Below are 26,679 nucleotides of genomic sequence, written 5' to 3' on the forward strand. Positions count from 1 at the left end.
CTCTTTCTGCCCCAAAAATTGGAGACGTCCTACTTAATGTACATTGAACTGCCTCCCGTCTTCTTTTAAATATGTCAGTGAGTTTGCAAGATTTCTATAACCTGAGCCATAACATGTTCTATTTGCAACCATCTACTCTTACAGCTTGTGAAACAGATGTGTCAGGTTTGGTACCTGCTTAGCTAGTCCATGTATCCTGTGTCCCTATGGAATGAAGAGTAATTAATGTGTTATCTAGTTGGGGAGGTTGGATTTAGTTTTGTTGTAGTTGGTGAGCCATATTTAATCTTGAGTAAATGTCAGGATTTTTTTCTCCCTGAGATTTCAAATGCAAAGCCAAAATTAGAAGGTTCCTTGTACACAGTCTACCTGGAAGAAAGTGTTCTCACTGAGTGATGAATACATAACCAGAGAATCACTGATTCTGTGACTTGGATGAGAAGCTAAGCTGGCTATTGTGATACAACTCTTACCAGGAAATGGTAGAAACACAAAAAAATTGAGTTTTCATTAACTTCTCTCTATCGCATACAGAGGCACAGAATATTTTCACTCAGCATTCACATGCAAAGATCTCTGTCATCTCTCCTCCCTTAAGACTGCTTGGCTTAGTAGTAAGAACTGGTTGTGCTCTGCAAGGACAACAAATAGACCAAAAGAGACCAAAAAAGATCAGGCAAATAAAGAGAAAAGATGGATTGATAAATATGCTATGACTAAAGACCAAAAAAGATTGAGACAGTATTTATTTTAGGCATTATGTGTTGGTCAATAATTCGTTGCTGATTTAAAATTGACTTTTAGTAAAGTTACTTGGTCAGGAAGTTATTAGATAATATAATATAATATAATATAATATAAACCACAATTAAATACTGGTTTATTTATTAAAGTGTTTAATCAGATAGCTTGCTATTTAACCTTCCTATCCCATAGGCTTTTTTTTTGTTGCGAATATTGAACTTTAAATCTAACTTAATCTCATTCTTTAGAACATCTTTTTGATACATTTAATGAAACATATCACATATTCATGAGGCACACAGAAAAATAAAAACATTTTCCAAGTGGGAAGCCTTAGCCACATATATAAATTTGTCAGTATCAGCATGTGATGAGGTCTGCAACATTAGATCCATCCCTGGAAATCACCTGATGCCAGGTCCTGGGCAGCAAAAATAAAGAACCAAGGAAAATATTTCTCCTTTATTCTCTCCCTCCCTCCTCCCACAGCCCCACGAACACACCCACTCACACATGTGGGTGTGCGTGCATGCATGCACGTACACACAAAAAGCTTCTGTTTCGATTCCCTTCTCCCAGCTTCTTTGTACAATTACAAATTGCAGATGTTCCAAACTTCAGGGTAGGGTTCGGTTTTGTTTGCAAATGAAATATATGGTTAATATGTTAAAAAAAAATTACTCATTTTCTCAATAGGAACATTCAATCCCTGGACTGGACTAGGAATACAGAGTTATTACAAATTTCCTTCTACTTATGGAGTTTAAATGATCAATTATTTGAGGACACACAGGGTTGATTTTTCTTTTTTTTCCCCTTCCAAATAAGGGATAATGGGCCTTTTTTATCTAAATAAATATTTTAATATCAAAAATATCCTGGCTACTTCCACTGTTAAAAGTGCATGTTTTGGTGTCCATTTAAATTTAATGTAACATATTTATATTTTCAGGTTTTCCCTTAGCTAATAATAATCCACTACTATTTTTGTAGTGGGTAATAAAAATCAATGGTTGCAATGTTAGTAGACTGGCATTTGTGGACACACCAATTACAGTTCCTTACATTATTCAATTCAAACCCATTTGCAAGAGCTGACCAGTTCAAGGGGTTGACAGTAACTCATACACTGTTAAGACCATATTTTGGTACACAAATTATGTTATTGCCCAACCCCAACCACCACCATTAGGGGGTTGTAGGGTTTGCCTTAACAGTTGTTAAATTGTTAGTCAGCTCCTGATGACTGGTCTTACTGCAAGGATGGAAGAGTAGTGAATTTTAGATATTTTGGATGGTATTTGGCAGGTAGCATGAGCATGGTTTGAATGTTGTTTATCCATTTTCTAGACACAAAATGAAGGGTGCATTGAAAGGGAGAAGATGCAAGATGATGCTCCCAAATTATAACCTAACCATTGTAAAACTGGTGGCAGGTAGGTCTGCTGATATAAAGTTGCTTGGGTGTTTGATACATCCCCACACACACACAGACATCCCACCCCAAAAGAGCTGAGTGTCAGCATGAGACTCAGAAGCTGAAGAGTTGGAGGAAAGATGCAAAAAGATGCAGGAAAAGAGATGAAGATGAATCTGATGAACATATTCTCTGAAAAGATGGAGGTGGGGGAACTGAGAAAACAGAAATTAGGCTTGTCCAGCCTAAGAGCGAAAGAGCTTGATAATTCTCCCTCTATCTTTTTCTCCATGCTTCAATTCCCCAAACTCCCACAGTAGCTTGGAAACATCTGCATCTGCATGAGCTTTTCCGATCTGCTCTCTGTTATACTTATTCTTCCAATGACCTTTACATATCATTTGGAAGCCTCATGCTCCCAAATGCTCAGTTCCATGCTCCTGAAGTACCTATATATATTAGAAAGATCATAGGGAGGTGTGAAAGAGCTCTGACCTAAAAGCATGCTATGGAAAAAAGGAAGATGGGGGCTGTGGATGGTCATTTTCTTCCCAAGAACAAATGAGCAGCTATGACAAGAAAGACTAAAAGCTTCTTCAGCATTTCCTGTTTTCCTATTCTTTATTGTCTTACCGAAAAGTTATAGTGACCTTAGTAATGGCATGCTTGCCTTGTGCAAGGAGGGAAGGCATTTCAAGTATTGACATCAACAGCCTTTCTTTCAAATCCCTGTACTCAGTTCTGCTGAGTTCAGAAACATGACAGCTTTATCCGAACTGCTACAGCGTGTTTGAGCAATGTCATTTTCCCCAAGTGGAATTAGGAAAACACAGCATTTTAGAGTCTACATAAAACTCTACTTAAAAATACTACTGGCTATGTGCAAAGCACTATCACAAGTTCTTTCATAAGGTTTGCAAACTGCAAAGTGTTCAGGCCAAACTCACTTACATTTCATGACTATACCATGTCTGGTTACTGTGACAGTCTGCCATAAAAACATTCTGCCTCAGCAGAGCCCTGTGCTCCCTTTGGCTCAGCTGTTCCCTCTACAGTGACCTTGAATTCCAGGCACTGAGGTGAAGAACTTTCTCAGTTGTCTTTGCTCAACACAGCACTTGGTCACACCCCCAGCAGCTGAGAACCTGTGGGGTGGATCAGAGCCACAGGTTGAGCCACATAAACGTGCAATAAATAGATTTTAGTTGGACCGGTTGGTGCTGTAAAATGCTGGGGTTTAGGCGGACTCTATTTAAGAGGTCTGCTGTTTAAATGATTACAAATAGACTGGTAACCCACTCCCAGGAGGCACAAAAAAATGTCAAGTCAGTTTAGTCAATATGTAAGTTTTTGGCGGTTTAGCATTTGACCCGTCAGCTTTTCAACACAGCCATGGCTCTGTGACACAACACCCAATCCTGTGTCACACACAGCACTGGAGGGCAGAGCTAACACCCAGGGAAAAATTAGGGTGCCTTAAGGTCTAGGGAACATACCTTAGAATGCAGTTCAACAAACCTTTAGGAAATAGCTGGAGAAGGAAGCTGAGACACAAAAGTCAAAGTATTAGGTGACTGGTAAAATAAATGGCAAACTAATTGCTATGCTGGAAGCATGACAAACACTACGACTATGGCCTTGTATACTCCCCACAGCTGGTTGTGAGTATTTGCTCTGAGGGACCTCTCCTTCTCCCATATTTGCAAGACTCTGTTTGCAAACAGATGGACTGGATGTGTCCCTGTGAAAACAAGCTGAGATGCTGGAGAACAATTCTGCAAGAGCAAGGAAACTCCATGCTATGTGCTGTGTCCCAGGGAGGTGGCAACTATACATTTGCTGGGGCCAAAGTCCTCTTGCCACTGGCCCTGTAGCATTCCTGGGTCTCCATGCAGTGTGGCTCACAGGTGGTTGGTGGCACTCAGAGTGGGAGTGGATGGAGACAGTGTGAAGTTGTGTGATAAATGCTGAAGGTCTGCTGCTGTGTGTTGGTCCCTGCTGGCCCTGTGTGTGCAGGGGGTGCAGCACATCACCTGCTGATGCAGGTACAGGTGCTGGTGTGGGCACCCTGCTTGGAGGAGACTCACAGCATCAGTGAGACCTCAGAAAGGGACTTTTTATCTGGTTGTTGCCCTGGAACTGTGAGAAGATGAGCCACATCCCATGCTTGCTCATGCAATGCCATTACAGATCATGGCTGGTGAAGGCTGGAGAGTGTGAGAGACCGGATGAAATAGTGAAGTGGGAGTGGTTTGTCTGCAGGCTCAACATGGAAATCTAGGCAAAGGGTTAGGATTTTATCTACCTAGACTTTTACAGATGCCCACAGAAAACAAAGAGAAACCATTTGGGTAAAATTGAGTACTTCTCTACACCGCTATATAACTTTCACCCTTTGAACTGCTGCAAGGCCTTAAAGAAAGAAGAAAGTAAAAGTTACCCCACTCCCCCACCCAAATAACACTAACCAAGTGCAGCCAAAAGTTTGGTTTCTCTCTCCTTGTCAGAAAAAAGAATTGAATTAATTTTGTATATCAGTAATATTGCAGCTGGTGTTTTATGACCAGATATCTTCATTTTTTTATTGAGACTGCTCAGTCTCCAAGAAATGAAGTGTGATTTTTACAATTTACATGGCAGTGATTTATATGAGGGTCATGGCCTGTCACATGACAACACCTCACCCCATGTAACATGATGTAAGTGTAAGAATTACACTCTTTCTGAGGGTCAGCATCTCCATGACACAGGTCCCTGTGTTCAACCCACCACCCACAAAGTGGGGGAAATATGCCTTTTCCCTTTTTTTTAGATTTTTTTTCTCAGCTCCCTGAATTACTTTCAGGTAGTTCTGCACATTTCTACTTTTTCATTTAATTAGGTGCAAACACTCTGTATAAACAAAATAAAAAGTTCCCTGCAGCTAGTAGACTGTTGCAGACTGCCAGACACTGAAAAATGTTTGTCTGTGTTACTGTTGCTTAATAATTCACATTTTATAAACAAAGAAATCTTTCTCTCCCTCTTTTTTCTCTCACGTTTCCAGTTAGCTTTTGGGGGTTAGAAGCTTGGATACAGCTGCAGAATAAGTTTGGATCCCAGTATACAGTAGGTGTACTATCCATGAAAACAATAGGTGTACAGTACTACCAAGGTTTCCTGCCTGCCTTTCAGTCACAGAGACTCCATATCCTTTAGGAGATGGTGTTGCAGTGCTTGTATGTAAATGCTATATCATCTATTAGGTATTTCAGATCCCTTTACATGGCCCTTGGGAAGCCAAGCCGTAACTCTTTATGTTCTGTTTCTCGCAGTGGCACAAGGCATAGACTTTCCCCATTATAATGATATGGGGATACAATGATATTTACAAAAGTATATGTAAAGAACGTATGTTGGTTTAGTAAAAGCATATTAGAATGGTGTGTAAAGCTGGTTATCTCTGTTTATGTGTGAAGAGAGAGAGTTTGGAGAGGTTGTGCAGGCTTACAAGTTGATGTGTTAGTGAGCTGCGGAACCCAAATCCACTTGGTTTCCACAGTCCCCACAACTGTATCTACAGAGAGCCATCATCAACATGTCTGGCTCTAGGAAACCAGTTATTTGGCTGCATTTATATAGATCAGCTGGTATCTGAAAGTTTGGAAATAGTAGTTCATACCTGGGGATGGATCACCACAAAATGTTACAGAGTTTTCCTATAGTGTCATAATTTTATGCAGATGCCACAGCTGAGTGTAGGACACTTAGCAAACTGTATGCTTCAGTTATTTCTGTATTTATCTCCTTTCAACTTCATCTCAAGACAGGACTTCAGAACTTCCAAACTGTATTATAAATTCTAATAATCATGTTGGTTGGAGCAATTTAGTCACTGCCTTGCTCATATATTAATGTGCATCTCTTTCTTAAAAAAAAAGTAATGAAAATTTAGGATGATAAGTAAACCTAAAGCCTATATCCCATTTAAATTCAGTTCTTCAAGCTAAATTATGCAGACTGTCAACATCTGAAGCTATTGAATTATGCAGAGAAACAAGTTAAAAAGAATCTCATGCATTAGTGACAGAAGAGAGGTATCTTTTTCTGAACAGAAACTTTATTTCTATTGTGCTTTATTCTGATATGAAAAGTGACCTTTCCTATGACTTTCCAGCATTCTTCAAAGACCAGTTTCTTGGTCAGCTGCAGCACTTGAACAAATCTCCCAACATCTGCCCAGCTTGGCTTGAGACAGCAAATGTTTGAGTATCTCTTTGCTCAAGGCCTTAGGATCCTAGTCCTTATCTTGCAAAGGCTCAAGATCATGTGTTAGAATTCACAGAATTGGAGCAATGTTTACAGTACATAAATTTTCAATAGCAGAAAGTAAAAATTACTGATGGTATATATGAAGAGACCAAACACAATAATATCTACTGGTTTTCTATCTAATCTATTTTTTCTATCTAATTTTTCTATCTAATCTAGTGTTACTGTTTGCAAATGTATGTTTATTCACTTGTATTTCTTTTGGGCGTTTTAGTTGGTCTTAAAAACCTACTCTAATTTGAATGACATATTCCAGAGGTACACGTGCACAGATGCTGTTCGGGTAGTAGATGTCCAAACCTTTGTTGTGTGCTTCACAGCACACCAGTGTCTTGTGCATGTGCATTCATATATGTATGTATGTACTTTATAGCCCCGTGTCTTCACGTGTCTTACTCACTACATGAAAGTTTGCACATAATAAAGAAGTGTTTTAGAAAATACCCCCAACTGGCACAGTCAAAGCTCCCAAAGCAGGCATGATCTATCACTGGCAAAAACCTGCAGGCACAATTAATCCTTTGTAATCTGTCATAATATATTGTATTTTGTGCACTGAATAGTCTGATTGATGTGTTACAATAGTGCTATGAATGCCAGAGGTTTTGAGCATCTTAACTTCCAGATTTCATTTTGAGATTTTGGTTCCTAGAAGGATTTGATTCTAAAAGCAGGATTTTTTTCTTGATTAATGTTGATTTCAATGCAAAACCACGCGTATCTTTTAAGTATAAAACCTACTCTGCTGAGCTTTATAAAAATCTTCCAAAATACACTAAGACCAGGAATTTTTGCTGATAGAAATATAAGACTGGAAGGACAACTGTTTGGCAGTGAAATACTTACCTTCCAGGAATTAATAACTGGTAAATGTCCTTACCTTTCCAGACTCACAGACTTACTTTACAGTTGAGATGGGATGGCAAGAAGAAGCCAGGTCATTCTACGAACTGTTCATGCCTTTGAAAAGGAACAGATCTTATGGTCTTGTGGTAATTCTTTAAAATCAGTAAGATGTTTTACTCAAGAATACAAGCTGAGATTTTCCAAGACAGGAGCCAAAGGGGCAACATGCCTTTACATATATCAACACAAGCACATGGGCCAATTATAGCAAAACTAACCCAACAGACCTTAGGAATTTTAGGTGGAAATCTGGAAGATACTGTCTTTTCCTTCACCTGCTTTGGCCAAACTCATGAGGACAGCAAAGGGCCAACAAAGTCATCATACTTATGACAAGCATTAGGGAAACCTGGAGCTATTGCTCTGATCATGTTAGGTCTCTGTTAATGTCTGTGAGCCTTGCTGTAATTACTCAGTTTCATGGAATCTCCTCTCTGTCTCACTAAAAGTGTCCACGACTTTTAAAAATGGGGGTAGAACTATTAATGTATCAGAGGGTTAAAACAGAATTTTACACCATTAGCTATGTTGCTTATAAAAGACACATAAACTCAATGAGTGTTACAATTTTCTGTTTTCCTTTCTGTCATGCTGTTTCCTGTTATACACAGAGTTTCAGTTGAAATGAAATGCACTTTCATGTTTGTGTTATGCCAACCATTCTATATTAAGGATGAAGTTAGAAAGAGATTTCCCATCCTTCTAATTTTGAAGGTATTCCTTATGAGTTAGACTGGCAAGGCAATGCCAAAAAACCAAAGACAACCAGCCCTGCTGCCCTTCCCATTCTCTGGATAAACAGAGAATTCAAAGCTACCTGAAACCTATCTGCAAGTTTTCAGCATGTACATTCACATGCCAGATATGGGTATGGAGAAGAGGAAAAAGGCTACAATTCTTTTCAAGTCCACAGGATCAGAGCACTATCTTCCTAAATTCATCAAATGCAGGTATTTTTTAAAACTTCTAGTGCTATGGTGTTACTTGCTTCCTTGAATTTCTTATACAAGAGTTCCTGAGCTTGAGTCATTTCTGTGAGACCCAAACCAACACTGGGCAGGTTCATCATTCTCAGATGATGCCTGCAACTGCCTACCAGCACCTTGCCTTGTATGACACGAGGGCTTCTGGCAGTGAGAAGGGTCAGGTCCTTATTTCTGCTCCTGGTGGTTCATAGTTTCTTGCCAGACTGAATGTTTCTGCCCAGCTTCAAATTTCTAAGGGAAAAAATTTTAAGAAGCTGAAATAACAGCAAAATAGGATGGGAATATGAAAACAACATTTCTGAGCCCTACTGAGTTCCAACAGCAACACAAAACTATTCCATTTATATATTTAGCTAAATAAATCCTGGCATCACCACTAGTATGTTTCCTCTCATTGTGGGGGTTTCTTTTGACTTTTGTTGGGACAAATATAAGACGAATGAGAATAAGGGGCAGATCTCAGTTCTGTAAGTGCTAGCAGGAACTGGAAACTCCCTTCATCAGCTGCTTTCAGAGTGTTCAAACCTGACCAAGCCCATTCATCTGGACCAGGACTGCTGAGGGAGTTCAGCTGACAGACCCCCTCTTCAACCTTCAGTTCCTCATGCCCATCCTGAAGCTGGAATCTGAAACAGCAGGATTAATCCATCCCAGTGCTGCTCTTCAGGGAGACTTGGTCACCAGGGTCCCATGCTATTTGGCACTTCTCCTCAGCCCTCACCTGAACACTGTCACTCTCACTGCAGCAGTCACTGACCTCAGCAAGGCACTACGGGCTGATTTTGTGTTGTGGAGAGGAAAACACTCCCCACGCCTGCCCCCATCCCTCTGGAGATGCACAGCTAAGCCCCCAAACTCACCGAGTACCTGCACCAGCCATGTAGCTGCCCTTCTCCTCTCAGCCAGGGATTACTTCTGCTCATCGCTGGTCCTTTCCCCCCACTTCTCTCTCCCTCCTGGCTTTTACGTGTCTTCCACCGTGATCCATTAGGTATTTACAGGCAGGATAATGTGAGTTTTCACACCGGTTCTCTGTGTGCACTGCCCTGCAGACTGGGCTGGATAAAACCTCTCCCCAACCCCAGCTGGCTGGACATCTCCCCCCACCTTCCCCTCCCCTTCACACTGGCCAAGCCAAGGATTCCTCTCTCCCTCCCTCTTTCTTTTTCCACCCCTCCCGCCTTCAGTGCAAGCCCAAGACGCAGGATCCTGCCGAGGGAAAGTGCTCCTTGAAATCATCACCGCAGACCCCGCTGCGAAAGTGCAGAGGAGAGAGAGAAAAAGCCTCGGCAGCCAACCTCCTGCGGCTGAGGGCTTTTTAAGCATGGCAATGGCTCCAGGCTCTCACAGATTCTCTCTCACCTTTCTCCAGGGCGTGGGATCTGTCTTCTTCATACTTCAGATCATCTCTGTCCAGGCTGATGGTGAGTCTCCCATTCAGTTTGGGCTGGGTTGCTATGGCTGGAATGAAAGCTGTATGTTGAAATGTGTTATTGCAAAAAAAATCCCAAACCAACTCCTTTTTTTTTTTTTTTTTTTTTTAATAAGAAGCTTAAATACACGCCCCACTTTGTGTTAGGAAACTTCTGATTCAGAGGTTTTTGAGACTCTACAAATATCCTGGGGTTAAGCAGTGAAAGGAAATAAGATCCCAGAAGGCTACGATTATTTTATTACAACAAAATGACAGGATAGTGAACTTTTCCAGAGGAAATAAGAATAATGAAACAAAACCATAACACGACTAAGAAAATTCAGCTATATTTTAGCTACCTCTCCTTCTAATTAAAAGTACCTTTTCTCCAAAGAACTTTCCCATCTGCCGTTCAGATACCTCACTGTGTCACTCTATACAGGCGGGTATTGGTGAAGGAATCCAAGAAGTGAAAGACTTTGATAACCTCTTTTGTTCAGTGCGAACACATTGAAGATGACAGCTCATCTTTCTGCACATGAGCTTCATCTGCACTTCACTGCTGAGGGATGTGATCAGGACACGAGTTTGGCTGAAACACCAGCTACCAGTTTCTCTGAAATGGGACTTTTCCCTTCCTGATGGTAATCCTGAATAGCTGCATCCCTTAAAAGTTTCCAGTTGCCTACTGCGCTTTTAATGATTCAGCTTGTGATAATGATGACCAACTTGCCTTAACCAGAGCACGGCTTTTTCTTGAAACAACTGTGTCTTTTCCTGGGAGAGCAATGCTGAATGGTCACCTTTTTCCACTTTCACAGCTGCGATAGATTTACGCCCAACCTCAGTATTTTTTTATTTCCATACCCTAATCCTTTACTATTGATGTTTGCTGCATTATTGCAGAGAACAGATCTTAAACATTATAGGGCAATAAAAATCTCCTCTTGTTTGTTCTCAGAGTATTTTTCCTGTTTAACTTAGATTTCTTTCAGCTGATGACAAAATATGGCAAAGGAAAGGGAGAAAATTAATCTTCCCTGTATGTTTCTACGGCTTCGAGTAAAATACCATTTATAGAACAGAACCCTGCTTTGTAAATTTTAAGAAAATTACATTTCATTAAGTGTAAAGTAAACTGAATGTTCCAGGAAACAGCACTGTGTTGCAGTGGGCAAAACTGATTCTGTTTTTAGGATATACTCTCTCCCTACAAAATGCCTTTGAAATAAAGGGGGAAAGCATATCCATGAAAAAGGATTCTTCACAGAACTTAGGGACACAGGACAGGAATAATAATTTCCCTTGATAAGAATGTTTCACCTGAAGATCCCCTTATTTTTTCAGGGGCACCTTCCAACTTGTATTATTTCTATAAAATTAATTTCTATAAAACTTACCAAACTCACTTTTTGATTCCTAAACTAGCATCCTCTCAAAGAGGACGGAAAAAAATGTTGGGATCATTTTAAGGCAGAATTCATGACAGATTTTAATTGTCATTCAACAGTTTGTTAAATTTGCTTCACATGTAGTAAAACATTTATAGAATTAAAGGGTAGAATATCTGAAGTACTTTACACCTGTCAAGCATTATGTGGTTTGCATTTTTATTCAAGTTCTAAGTAGCATTGTGAAGGATGTATAAGTCTGCTATTAACTTGATCTTCAGTGGGTTCTCCTAATATTAATATTCAAACAAACAAATAACTGTAACAGTGCCTTACAAGCCATCTGGGTTAAAATAGAAGAAAACGCTGTATGTCACCTTTAAAATTTACTGCTATGTATTTAAGAAGATCTGAGATTATGAAACAGGATTAATGCTTTCTTTTATAACAGATTCTGGCCTGATCCAGTCAGAAACCACCTTCCCATTTTTCAAGTTGTAGGTAAAAATACAATTGTGCTAGTTTCTAATAGGTGCAAATGCCACTTAAGTGCCAATGGACCATTCTGAGCAGCACACAAGTGTTTGTGTATTTGTTATTTTTAACGGAAAGTATCTGATTGTGTTGCAAACTGCTAAAGGGATTTTGAATTTGCCTTGTAAAAAACCTGTGAAATTCAGACTGGCCCCTGTTACAGTCAAACCTCTGAAACTGGTTAGAATATATTTCCCTAAGGAAGACTTGCACTTTATTATCTCACGCAAAAATAATGACAGAGAGCAGGCAATAAAACTGGTGACCATCGAGGTCTGGTGAAGGTGTAAAGCTTTGGAGCTTAATTGATCTCTTTTGACCATTATTTACGATTGCACATATTGCTGTAGCACAAATAGGCTCCAGAAAAACCCAGGCAAATGCAGAAATAAAATATCACTTTGTTTCATTTTGCAGCATTTTTTCCCCAATTAAAATGTGCTTGCTCAAAGGTCAGATGGTCCAGGTCAGATGGACAGAAGGCTCCTCAAAGGGCTTGTTCCTGCTCTGATGTACCATGGTGTGCCACTGGTTACTGAAGAATAATATGGGTTATTGTGGCAGTTCACAATTGTATCAGTGCAAATTATAGGGGTTTAAATTTTTTCCTGTTTGCACTGGAATAGGAGAACATGGATATGATTGCCTGCATCCTGCACAGGAGTTGCCTCTGCTTTTTTGGCCTCTCTGTCTTGTCCTTTCATGACTTCTAAAATATCTGCATGTATGAACCAGAGTTTTCTGCAGAGTACTTGCTCTGAGACAGAGCATGTCAGGAGAGAGTGATGGTGAATCATCTACTGTACTGTGACACATCTGAATTGAAAAAATATGCTAATTGCAAAATTTTACTAATTGTCCAAAGTGGAGTTGGTTTGCTGGCTAAATTTAGATTACATGGAAGCCCCATTAGTCAAGCCAGTTATCAGCAGTGACCATGCACAGTGACTGCAGAGGCTGCAAGTGAGAGGATCCAGAATCCAGGAAGGTGGGCACAGATAGGTGAGGATCTGAGAGACATACTTCTAACTAGAAACTGATGATGTCCAAAGTAGGAAAAAAAACTACTATAGTTTTTCACTTGGCTTGTTTTATATCCTTTTTTTAAAGGAAAAAATACATGTGTTTTTCTCTGCTGTTCTCTCTAGACATTCACATTTCAGTAGCAGGTGTCTACACATTTCAATCTCCTGCTTGCAAAACAGCCCACATTCTTGCATCAACAATTCCAACTATTTGATCCTAAAGTGTGTAGTAAAATCAAAATTTAGGCTCTAGCTGAGTTTAGCTGAGGAGGAACTCAAAGGTGACCTCTCAATTTTGCTAATTTTCTGTTGATGTAATTAAAAAAATTATTAAGACATCATCCACTTTTGTTTCTCACAGAAATAAACTCCACATTCATGAGCACTTTGTAGAACTGGTAATTAACCTAGTCTCTGCAGTTGTAGAGTTACTGGATCCTCCACCTTTATACTTGCAATCAAGTTACTTTGTCACATACAGCTGTTGAAATGGAAATTAAATTGCTCTTGAAGTACAGAAGTGACCTTCCCATCCTCTGCTTTCTTTTACCTCAATTTGAAATTTTTAGCATTCAAGTAAAAATGCATTGGATTTCACATTTGCATGTCTTTCACCAAATTTACTTTGTTGAAACTGGTTAGTTTTTATTCTTTGCAATGGGAAGTGTCACGAAATCAGCACACTGGGCACACCTTTTAAAGTGCTTTCATTTTATATTATTTTTGAGAGACATTCTTGCTTCAAAGTATATTTGACTATGCAGTTTTATGTTCCTTCTTCAAGCATAATACAAGTCCTGCTGAAGACATGGAGAAATTCAAACTCATTTCAGTGAGCTTCATAGGCCCACAAGCTGTGCCTGTGTACCTCAGAAGAACTTCTTGTTGTATCTATTACTGTAAAATAATAAACCAGCCAAACTGTCTTCTTAATAACCAAGAGAATTCTGCTAAACCCACTGATCTTCCATAAAATATGAAGAAACAACTCTTGGACTGGTTTTAATTTTGAATAACTCCTTTTTGGCACTTTCATATATCTGATTGTAGATGTCTCTTATGTCTCGAAAGCATTACAAGGATCAGTTGTTAGAAGCTGAGTTTAGCAAATTTTGGAGCTGGAAATAAGGTGGAGTAAGAGTAATGAACCATTGGAACAGTTTACTACAAAGTATGCTGTAAATTCTCCATTACTTGGAGGCACTGAATCATTGCTGGATGCATGTTGAAAAGACATGCTCTAGTTCAACCATGAATTTTTGGAGTTGATGGTGGAATTACAGGGGAAAATCTACAGTCTAGTTATGCAGGAATTGAATAAGGTGATAAAAATGATTCCTAGAAACCCTGAGATCTATGCTTTCGTGGGTATGTTTTCAATCAGAATACACTGGGGTACTCTTAAGTAAAAATCAATTGCAAAAAAACCCCTGAAACATTATCAATACATCAAAATACAATCAATATTCTGTAATAATAGTGATCAGATAATGGTAGAGTTTAGCAATCTAATATGGGCTAGTTATTAAAGAGAGAATCTCTGTTTTCAAGTATGAATTTTTCACGTGAACTATGAATCCCACTGACAAATAACAGTTGGAAGAATGATGTCTTGTTGTTTATGCTTCATCATTGAAATTAAAAGCTTTATCACCGGTTTCAAATGGGAATCTAAAAGATCCTTACTGTGATGAGGGTATTTTTCATTCTGAACCTGCTAAGCTCAACATGCTCAGTTAGCATCCTGAGAAATATTACTTGGCAGAGGTTTTTATCTTGATTTTTAAATCAGAGGGACTTGCTTTTTATAGAAAAGTTTCAGAAAAGTGTGTGGAGCTTTGGTAACAAATTTCTGCCCCCCTCCCCCTTCAGGGGTGGAAGCATTATGGGAAACAAATGTTACAGGGAAGAAATGAAGAGAGAGAGTTGAGAGGGAGTTCAGGCATGGTGGCTGCTCAAAGGTACCACAACCAAAGGCATACTACATTCTTCGTATGATCCTTCATCCTGTGTCTGATGGAAATACAGAACTGTCTCATATCTAAAACAGAATGACCACACATCTCGTCATACTATCTCAGAGATGAGACTGATTTCAACCACCTGAATATAAAAAAACAATCTGTTCTGTCATCAAGTATGCAAGGCAATCCTTTTTTAAGAAACTTTCATTACAACTAGCACCAAAAAAAAGTTATGAATAATTGACCAGGATCCTTAGATTCCCTTAGACTGAAAATGATACCACTTTTGAGATAAAAGGTGAGAAAAATTCAATACATCAATACCTTGAGCATGTTATCCATGACACTGTCAGGCGCAGAATTCAATGTTGCAGAGTTTTTTGTTTAAGGGGATTTCCTGTTTTGATGTGCTTTTGTATTTTTCCCGTTACAGTGCTAGCAAATTGGTCTCCTTTACCCACTTCCTACTAACCAGAATTTCCAATAAAGCAGTTTACTGTAACTTCCCAACCAGCAATTCTTTCCTGTATTACTCTAAAATTCACTTATCTATATAATTTGAATATCCCAGATACCTGTTCAAAGGACAACACTGTTTTGATAGTATCTTCATAGATTCTAGTAAAGATTTAGTGTATCTTAAGTACTAGCAAACAACATAACTGTGGTCAAGGAAAGCTGTCTCAGCCTCTGTCTTGGATAGCTAAACTCCTTTAAAAATGTAACTGTTGCTTACTGGTAAAAAGACTAAATTATTAACTTAATTTCTTCTAATTATATCTGGACGGAATGCAAAACTTAATGATTTTCCTTTCTTTAAGTCTTCTAACTGAAATACTAATAGCTGGAAAATAAGGGTTACTGCCGTGTCAAAATAACCTTTACAATTTAAGTCAGATGCTATGCAAGCTAGCTCTATGTGTCTTTCATGATGCATCTCACTCCTGAGAGTAAAATGGTGAAATGTAGAATGTGGACAAGCTTTTAGTTGGGACAAAGCCACAGTAAAGCATTACACTTAGTCCTGCTCTCCTTCAGGAGCGAAAGTAATTTTGCAACTTAAGAATGGTTGTTCCAAACCATCATCTTTCTGTTTATTCTATCTCTCTCCCTAGGCCATGCCCACTTCACTATGTCTGTCAAAGTTTTGGAAACAGGAACTATAATAGTGTCATGTCTGTTATTTGGAGCGTGTTGCAAAGAATCCTGATGTTTGTGTACTCAGGAATGTAGAGGATTGCTGTTTTCACTACTTTGTGTAAAAGCCCCTGTTCTAATTGCAGTTAATGGTATTGATTATAGTGGAGAATCCAAAGACAATGTCACCTAGTGGTTATCACACTGACCAGTGTTTCTGGTTGTATTCCTTGGCCAGCTACTGTTAACTGCTTGAGGAAATCACTCTGGGTACTCCAATTTTCTGCTCCTTTTTATAGCTGATTGTCCTGATGATTTAAATTACCATTTTCCCAAGTAGTGATAATTTCTTGCTGGGCACGTGTAGAATTCCCACCAAAGTAGTAGTCTTCGTTGGGACCCACCTATCCTTGCTAGCTAATGTAAATGCAAATGACATGTTTACTTGAGGGAAACTTTACATTTTTTGATGTAAGGACTGTGATTCTTCCAGTGGGTTTAGTTGTGCACAGGTGAGAACAGCAAGCTGTCAGGGGCAGATCTACCCTGTATAAGTTTTCTGTATTTAGGATTAGAATCAGATTTATCAATTTGCTGGAACAGTATGTGGCGAGAGTGGCCCTTGGTACAGAATCATGCTGAATCAGTGTGAAGGATTCCCAATACTGGTCATGTGAAGATGGCTATGTAGTGAACACTTGGTATGTGCTGGAAATTATGAATTCATATAATTACTACCACTAATCCACTTTGGAAATAAGGCATAAATGAGTGTTTCCAGGCATTTACTGAAATGAACAGTGCTTAAAAATTTTCTTCCTGCACCTGCAAGTAATCCCAATCTATACCTTTGAAATCTAGAATGTATTCTGACAGATGTCATCATCAGAAAAAGCATGGCAACTTAAATACCAGCTGTAAGCTGTCTCATTGTTTATTTCTTTTTCTGGAGCACCCAGCTAATATGTTTATTCCATAACCCAGTAACTTCTCAAGCTTCGTTGCCAAAACCCCAACTGCCCTGTTCCCAGTTGCCAAAACCTCTAAATTTCACTCTTTCAGCTTTCCCGGTATTAGATAAATTAAAGTAAAATAAACTGCACTGAAAATAAAAATAACAAAAAAAAAAGAAGAAAGTATGCTAAATATGTTCTCATGCTCATTCAAGAAAAAAAACCAACCTTCCATTAAGAAAAATACTTGTCTGCCTTTCCAAAAAGACATGATAATGAAGCAGTCTACATTTAAACACAAGCTGTGATAGAATGCCATCATTTTGATTTTAGAGAATAAGTATAGATCTATTTCTGACATGGAAGATGGGGTTGCAATACTAAGTTTTAAGCATGTGCTTACCTTATAGATGTAGTTGTTATAGAGTAACTCTAAAATGTTTAGCAATGGACTCCGGTGTTAGTAGCCTAATGGAGGTGACGGAGGTGTTCTTTCTGACTTTGACTTTGTATGTGCATATGAGAGAGTGTTGTGCTTTCTCTCTCCAGATCTTAAGCACAGACCTATAGAAGCAAGACAAGCTTCTCCTCTGAGTCAGGAATGACTAGTGGCTTAGCCATACTTGGTTTCCTGTAGGTGAAGAAATTTCAAAGAAAAGCCAACACAAGGGTACCTACAGTCTTGATAAAATTACCCATTCCAAAAAGTAGGTGGGCCATAATAAAAAACTTAGTAAAAGCATGAAGGCTTTATTTGGTGCTAATTTGCAATATTTCTGTTGAATATATATTGAGTACAATTCCACTACAAATGACATGTCCTTTCTTGGTGTTGCAGGGAAAGTGTTTGCACTTGAATCCAAGAACAACTCTCAGGGTCTGGATTTAGCCAAAGCTGAGAAAGCTTGTGTTGACTTGAGTGCTCGCTTAGCAACTGCAGAAGAACTGAAAAGGGCTGTTCTGGACTGTTCTTTTGCTGGCTGCACCACAGGATGGCTCGCTGGTGGCTCTGCTGGGTAAGGACAGCAGCGTAACACTTTCTGGGAAGTATGAATGACGGTTGTCAAGCAAGTTTTCCTCCTTGACTGAGAATTACTAGAAAACACTGACCACAATTCGAGCACCATGACATATAGCTAAATATGCCACTCTCCCCCCAGAATTAGTTTTTTACAGCTAATATTGCAGGTACAGAGGTATTCATCAGTCTCATGTTACATATTTCACAGATTTGACACATTTTCTTCTTCTTTCCTGCTGAATGAGATCATTGTGGCTCCTGCTCATTTGACCTGTAGTGGGGTGCTGAGCCCTAAAGAGCCTTGCAGGCTGAGGACACAGTGCTGGAGTTGGTGTCAGTGCTCCCACTGACTGTTATTCTCCAGTCTTTGAAGCTCAGCAAACTAAACCTCCTGTGGAAACCATGTGTCTGTCTAAGGTATAGATGCATGGCTGAACAGACAACAGGCATGTTCAAAAGTGCACGGCTTTAGATGCACTTAGATATGATAACATACATGAGGGAGAGGGTTTGTTGGAATAGCTCACCAGGGATCTGGTACTCTCCCTCAATGTCTTCAAGGTAGCTCAGGTGACTCGAGGTGGCACTAGGCTGAGCTTGTTCTTGCACAAAGCATTGTTGCCTCTGTAGAGACCAATTTAAGGCAGAAATGTAAATGGAGGAGTTGAGGGAATGTCTGATGCCACTGGAGCTGGGACCATACAGGAATTGCCCAGAAGGAGTATATATAGTCTGTTGTCAGTGTTCAATGGTGATAAAGCTTTGTTTTATCAAAAACATGTTTCCAAATTTTGGCGTATTTTTTGATTTTGGGACAGTTACCAGTTTTTAAAATAAGCTTTGGTGTTTCTGTATTTTTAGTGATAACATTTCCGAAGGACAGAAAATTGCTACTATTAATGAAATATGATATTTTAAAAATTTTGAGCAAAAGCAACTATTTTCTGTGATTATATTTTTTTTTCCCAGGTGAAAAATTGTTTCAAAATTTATTTGTATATACTTTTGGTCATTAAAAAAATCCAGAAATGTCTCAGGATAAAAGACAGTGATCTAAACCCTTAATTTTTTTTTTCCCAAGACACTTGATGAGATGTCATGCAGGCTGAAGGGCCAGGAAAACCATATAACTGTAAGAAATGCATGACAAAGTTTTTGCACAGGGTCTTTTATACAACCTCTGTGTTCTGGAAGTAAGGAATTATGGTGGGTAGGAGAAGAAGTCATCCTTTTTTAAATCTAAGTCCAGTGAGATCCTCAATGAATTGCTGGAGGCACTGGAGCTGTGACTATTAATAGACCAGCTGTGGACCTACCCCTGAATATCCTCAAGATCAAAATTGTATACAGTGATAAAAACACATCATACTGATCGGAAGGAAAGGAAGATTTTTCATCCCTTCCAACCTGCTGTACTGCATTACTCCTCCAGTAAACCTGTCCTTAGTATGGAAGTCTCTAAACTATTTATCAGAAAGAATTTTTGGGGGCACATCAGCACGCCACTGCTGTGCAGTCACCACATCTGACCTTCACTGGAGAGCTTCACCCCAGAGAAAAGTTCTTCAGAGCTGGAATTTTATACTCTGGGGCTATTTTACCCATGGCTGGGCAAACACCAGAATGTATGTTACTTGGTTCGTTGAACTGGATATTTTTGGCTCTGGGGAAAAATAGGAATTGTATACTGCCTAAAAAGGCTAATCTGTTTTCACTGTGAGTTAATGCAGCACTGGAGAAAGAAGTGAGCAGTCGAGTGCAAAGTGTGCAAATGGGACAAAGTTGTTTAAGTGGCGCAAGTTCAACTTGAATATAGAGATTTACAGAGACATTTAGAATAAAGGGTAAAATGATGCCAAAAGGAGTTCAATGATAATGTATGCAGAAAGGAACATGCAATCAACTTGAAAATATCTTTAAAGGGTTCTGATTTACCTCTGTAAGTCCAGAAAAGATATGAGGACATCGCTATGGACAGCACAAAGAAAACCTCTGTCAGACTGCAGCTGTAGTAAAAACAGAAAAACAAACAAACAAGCAAGCAAACAAAGAAGTTGCCAGAGTGTTTATGGAATGGGATGGAGAATATGAAAAAAAGAGATATACACATAGGTCAGTGTAGCAATCTCCTTTGGAATACTATAAGTATTTTTACTGTATCTTGGGAAAGGTAGTCAAAGTGTCTCAAAAAAAGGCTCAAGAATGATTAAAGGAGTGAAAAATCTATTAGGAAGGGACTCCAATTATTTTATTAAATTATGTAGTTATTTTAAAAAAATTACCTATTCAATACTTTGGGCATTTACTTGATAAATGGAAACATGACGACAGGGATAAAAGAGAGATGGTACACAGAAAAACCTCTCCACACCAGCTGATTTAACACAGAGAAGAGAAAGAAAGCTTCACAGCATGCCCATAGGCTAGAGAAGTAAGGAAAATGATTTCTGAAATAAAGGACTCTTTGCTGGGCACACCTTTTATATTTATCTTGATGAACCTCCACATCTTTTAATGAGAAATGACCTCCCCATAGGTGCCAAGTCCAAAACTGTTCAGGACTTTATAAATTGGTTCTAAAACCTTGGAATCCTCCTAGGAGCTGACTGGCTTCCAATGTAGATCACAGAGCTTTAGTCTAATACTCTCCCATATCCTCTTGGCCATCAGAAAGGAGATGAATAGGAGGGAGCAGGATAAAAGAAGTTCCCAATTTCAAGAAGAATGAAGTTTGGTTTATTTATTTGGTGCTTGAAAAGTATCCCAGTCTTTCCCCTGAGGAAAAATGGATTAGACATTGGCAGTAGAAGTAAACACAAACAAATTATGTGATTGAAGTCATTACAGTGTTGCAGATTTTCTGACATGCTTCAGCCCTCCTTTCATCACTTAGAGTTAAAACTGAACAGGAGCTCTAGCAGACATGCAAGAACTTCTTCACTGCTACATCCATTGTCCAGGTTTTGCACAAGTCTGTGATTTGTTCACTTCTGATGACTATTTATAATCTTAGTGAATAAGTACAATCCCACTCCTTGTAAAGATATCCATCACTGTTGGTTGTTGTGTCCTTATTACTATTTTTACAGCCGAATCAGAGCCTGGAAGCCTGTGGGAGTTTCTTCTGTTATGGCTGAGGCACATCACTGAGTCAGTGTGAGCATGTTTATATTGCCTGCCCTCTAGGCTATACCTCTTTTATGGGCAAAAAGGAGCATTTGGTCCGAAGAGCCAGCCCAGTTTGGGTGACTGTCAAATTTCTGATGACTCTCATGTAAATGCAGATCCATATTTAAGTATGCCCATTTCAGACCCTGCAAACTGGGCTAGCCCAAGCAGCAAGTCTTGATGAATAGGATTCATTTCAACTGATGTAGAATGGAAATTGCTTAAACAAATAGATCCCTGCCAGCAAATCCAAAGACACAATAAGCTGGGTGGTTTTGTGGTTTGAGCAGCCTGAGACAGAATCTCTTTCACGGGAATAAGGGGATGTTCTTGTCTTCCCCTTGCAGTTGTTCAGACCAACCCAATTCAGGGTTCAGGGCTCTTTGCACAGACAAGTCACTGGCAGTCCAGAGCTTGGGAACATTTAAGAAGAGCCACTGACAAGTAGGAAGGGATAACTTCTCCCAGCAAGCCAGAAGTAAGCCCTTTACAAGGCAGTCCTGACATGTGTAACTTATAAAGCATTACACATTGTTGCATTTCAGGAAATGAAATGTCGTTAGGCAAGTCTCATTTGTCAGATGAGCCCTAATAGCTATTTATACTAAAAATGACACTCTTATGACTTACTTGCATGTCAGACAAGTGAGTCAGTAAAACCATCAAGTGATCTGCCAGAATATAAATGAAAAAAAGGTGGCAGAGTTCTCTGAGAGGCTCTCACTGCTATCTTTTGAATTCAGATGTCATGCCGTAAAACTTTGTGTTGAGTCTTCCAGCATTGGGCGGCATGTCTTGTAGGGTCTTTACTTATTTTCTGGGGTTTTTGAAATTTGGGCAGTGAACATGACACAGTCACTCTTATGATCAACCAACAGAATATTAGAAAGCAGCTATTAATTTTAGAAATTGATTAACGTCCTCAACAGCTTGTATTAATATACCCATAGTAAATTTACTCATTTCCAGTGCTTTTGTAGGATGGAAAAGCTGAAGCTGTCCTATTCCCTATCCTGTTCCTTATTTACCTGCAAAAGGATGGAGCCATGTAGCTCTTCTAAATCAGCTTTGAAGCTCTGCATAGAATTTCTGTTCTATGATAGACCTCCTTCAGGGCTGTCAACCTTCTCCTTTGTGTGAAATTGCCCTGGGCTGGTTCCTACCCAGTCCCTGGAGGATTTATTCCAGTGGGGATAAGTCTGGAGAGAGCAAGCAAAGTCAGCTAGAATAAGCTCTGCTCTGAGAGTCGGAAGACTAGAGTTCTTTTCTTGGCTGACCACAGACCAGATGTTTGCTACTAGGAAAATTACTTCATCTCTATTTTTCCTTCCTTTTGTTAGCTCTTTGGGTTTTGCATTGACTGCTTTTGAATGCTTCTACAGTGTCAAACACAACAGGGCCCTCACTGCAGATGACACCAGTGGGAAATGTAATAATAACACTCAGAAATGGCATTTCACAAGACTACCTACTTCTTTTTCTTCCTACTGCAGGGGACTTGCCCAGGGACATACCTGACAGTATGGTGATAAAAGCACATTTCTTGGGAAAGAAAAGCTATATCCCAGGAATTAAATAAAGGGACATTTGCTAATGCTTGCCAGTTGTCTCATCTGTATTTGTAAAGCCTTGGACTTGTGGGTTCCTTGAAATTCACCCAGGTGTGAGTGCTCAAACAGGCCCACTTGGTTATTTGCAGGGAAGCAGTCATGGTGATAAGTCACTTTGGCAAACTATCTGTTTTATTTCAAGGCTGTGCTCTGCTGACTGATGATAATGCACATGAATTTGCTCCCAGACATGTATTTGAGGCAGGTCAAGCAATTCCCTTCAAAAGAAAAATCCAGACATAGCTGGCAGGACATGTTTCAATTCAAAATGCTAAAGTTGCTTATGAAATTGTCTGGGGAGGTCTTGGACTCCAAAATGCCTTCATGTCAAAAACTCTAGTCCCTCAGCTCACAGCTTGTGTCACGCTCTCCTAGAATATGACTCTGTCTTCTTTTTGTTTCTTGTCAATCATCTCAGAAAGTCACATGCAAGGTAAAAACAAAGTAATTGCGTTGCAGTAATAGGGATTTCTACATAAAGCTCAGTCAAGAGACTTAAATTTAGGAAATGGGCATGGCCAGTTTACTCCAAGGGTTGGTATCACTGAACAGTGTGGACATGAGCCACTTTCCATCAGCTTTGGGAGGAGAGAAGCAAATCTTTTCTCAGCACAACCAGGGAAGACAGCATGGGCAAAATATGACAGCTATGCTGCTTTTAAAAGAGGCAGCCCAATAACTGACTCACTTTTTAGAAAATGTACTGTTTGAGGAAAAGTATTGTACAAAAGAAGATACATATTTTTGATGTATTTTCTAGGACAAGCACCCAAACCACTCTCTGCTGAACTGCAGCATCATAGTTCGCAGAGTTGCCATTTACTAAGTGAGATATAACTCTCACTTTTAGATTGTATTTTTAGTGGAAGCTTTTTTAAACAAACTTTGAGGGATTTAGCAAAACTTTAGCAAGCTTTGGCACAAAAAGTAGGGGTTTGCTAGTGAAATTAATTAATGCCAGAAGGTTAGAAATCATTCTTAAGACCAAGGAAAAGCACCGTATTGAACAGGAAGGTAAGCCTGACTTTAGAGATGGTGTAACAGAAATGGGGTGCAATGCAACAGTATTGTATGAAGGCTAATAGGGATTTCTACCTTAAACCAGCTGTTCAGCTGGAAAGGTAGGACAGGAGAAAGAGCTGGGTGTAGTCACAGAACACAGGACTGCAGTGGGCCTGTTGTAAAATGAAATAACTCACATAAAACTTGTGGGAAAAATAAACACAGTCCTCCTAAACGACATACAGCAGCAATTCCAGAGGAAAGAGGGCAGTACTGAAGGGCTTGAATGAGGCACTGGTGAGACATCACCTGCAATAGTGCAATGTAATTCTTGGCATCCAAGATCAGGAGGTCTAAGCTGAGACTAGGATTAGTCCAAAGAAGCGACTCTCTTATCAAAAGGCAATTGAAAGTGATCATTTGTTTAGCTGAACAAAATGAAGACAGAAATGGGATATACCTACTCTTTGCAAATGCATGAGAGGGGCTAATACCAGGATTTTAACTTGCCAGGTAGTTCTAATGAGGTTGATTTTCTACTTTTCAAACAAAATACATATTTCTTGCCCTTTTTTTTAGAACCATTCTAATGCTTTGTCATATCTGAAAGCCTTTACTCTGAGAATGGAGCTTCTTCGTAAATTAGTAGCATTCAGAAAATATTTCTCCACCTTTTTAAACCGTTTGGTAACTAATCAGTAACATCTGTTATGAAAGCCATGGGTTAAATTGGAGCCCATAGAGTGAAATTGGGTAAAACCAGCTTTCGAGTGGCGCTTGACATGTCACTGAGCATCCAACTAGTCCAGGCCAGGAAGCAACATGATTCTCCTTTACATGCACTAAGAATGCTCAAATTATATGTACCTAGTGATATTAGAGTAAAATGGCTATATAAAATCTTTCATACTGGGCTACAGTATGAAAACCTGCATGAATGGGCCATATTTACTTAATGAACAGAGGCCTTACTATTTCAGTAGTCATATGTGCAATTTTAAGCACAAAAGGCTGCATTTTGGTGTATATTTTTAAGAATCTGAAGGATATTGGTTCTGCCTTGGTAAGACCTCCTTTTGACATTTCCAGTGGCAGTATTGCTGTTGGAATGTCTTCATGTCACACTTAGCAGCTGCTTTCTTTGGGTCACATCCAGCCAAAATTAGCCTCTATAGTTCCCAGTCAATGGACTTTCCAAAGCCCACCTGTGCTCCCCTTCATGACTTTTCAGGGAAATTTTCTTCCCTTTGGTAATCATGAACATGTCATTTATATTTTATTCCTCATCACAGCCAGCTTTGTAATTTGCAGTTTCCCAAAATACAGAAGGGAAAGACTAAGAATAAAAATCCCCTAGTTTTGGCTTCCAGACTACAGTTGGTTTTTTTTTCTCTTACCTAGTTGCTGAAACACAAACAGTAAAGCCGCCCCATGAAAAAAAAATAGCACAAGATGTTAAAGATTTATCTTGACTAGGAAAAGCGATGAAGTTTTTAACCTTCTAATTAGGGGAAGGTTTCTTACAGTATGTTATGAACCAGACTTTCACAGTGCCTCAGCTAACACTGATGTTTTTGATAATGTTCTCCTGAGCTGAATATATTGCAAGCTCATACTACTATGAATCAATGTCATAAGACCATTCTGACTCAGTTCAGTGAATTTATTGACTAAGACTACAAAACCTAAAATCAACTGACAGATAAAGTAGCAATTACAAAACAATGTCCCACCTACAGTTTTCTGTGCTGATGGATCATGCTTTATCATATAAACTCAGCTGTCAAATCCATATGTTTTAACTTAGGCTTACTGAAAAATTTTCAAGTATTACAAAATTGCCTTGTAATTATCTTAGAAAGCAAAAGTATCAGTGGATAATTCTATAAACACAATTTATAATTTATATAAAAATACCATGTATTTTGTTAAACATACCTTTATTATATGTACATGCATACAAGATATGAAATTCACTATAATTACTACAGTTTGAACATATAATTATTAGATATTTATTAATACATATTATATAATGGCATATTATGGTATATTGTAAAACAAATACTATCCATGCCAGCTTTTCTGCTATTTCCTCCTTTGAACAGAGGAATTAAGAGAAGAGTAAAATATACCAATTACTCATTAATTACATAATACATTAGAAAAAAAATTAAGCAGCACAAGAGTAAGCAGAAGGCTTCTGGGGAGTCTGGTTCATACCTTATCGTGCTACATATTAGATTTTCTTCCTGTGTGCACATGATATCTGCAATATCTGAGTCATGGCACAGGAAAACAATGATGAGATTGGCCAAGCTCTGATCACTTTTTTAAGGTAGGTGCAGAAGCAGGACTGGTAATTTTTCTTAGTTGGATGAATCGTATTGTACAACAGGAATTAAGCTGAGGTTGAACACAATGCAGAATCCCTGGCCTCTTGTCTTCTCTCTTGAGAGGAGAAGAGGCATCATGAAGCAGGTTTTCCTTCCATGCTGGGTAGCAGTAGACTGAGAAGATTCTGAGTAGTTTGTCAAGGAAATGAAGGAGACACCTTCAGGCACCTTCTGATTTTTTCATCGGAGAGCAGGGGCTGTAGTCAGCACCTCCAAAAATATTTTTATCTTACTGGATAGCATGTAGTACTTACATGGCCTATGGTGATAGTGTTTCTGATTGATTTTTATGCTGAGATTGTGAGTTCAAGGCCATATAAAGTAATTTTCAGGGATGCATAGCTGTTTCAGGCAGATGTGTGTCACAGATGATTTTTACAGGTGCTATGCAATCAGAACTCAGTATGTTTCTTCTGAGCACATCTGCCTTCATCAGAAATCTCCACAGAAGGAAAACAAAATCAAATCTCTTTCTTAACAAAAAGGCACAAAATCAAGCATTACACTGCTCTGGGAATCAGATGACACTGTATGCTGAGTAATGAGATTAAGTTCAATTAATGCATGAAAGTATCCATAAATAGAATGAAATGTACATGACTAGGTTCTTCTGAGTGGCTGTGTAGGTGGGTGTATCCCTTAAAAAAGTATAAAGTTTGTGACATTCTCTCAGCCATGATGCATGCCCCAGTGAAATATT

General features: G+C 39.1%; 1 protein-coding gene across 1 annotated transcript in view; it reads left to right on the forward strand.

Moving 5' to 3' along the window:
* Positions 1–9,567: 9,567 nt before the first annotated feature.
* The window catches only part of SUSD5 (sushi domain containing 5), a 39,332-nt gene continuing 22,220 nt past the window's right edge, over positions 9,568–26,679 (forward strand). The window contains exons 1-2 of the mRNA XM_085051511.1: positions 9,568–9,788; positions 17,621–17,798. Of these exons, the coding sequence (XP_084907637.1) occupies positions 9,689–9,788; positions 17,621–17,798 (278 nt within the window). The 5' untranslated portion in view covers positions 9,568–9,688. The remainder of the gene's footprint in view (positions 9,789–17,620; positions 17,799–26,679) is intronic.

This window comes from Lichenostomus cassidix, chromosome 2 (assembly GCF_008360975.1).
Source record: "Lichenostomus cassidix isolate B80296 chromosome 2, HeHo_3.0, whole genome shotgun sequence".
Classification (NCBI taxonomy): domain Eukaryota; kingdom Metazoa; phylum Chordata; class Aves; order Passeriformes; family Meliphagidae; genus Lichenostomus; species Lichenostomus cassidix.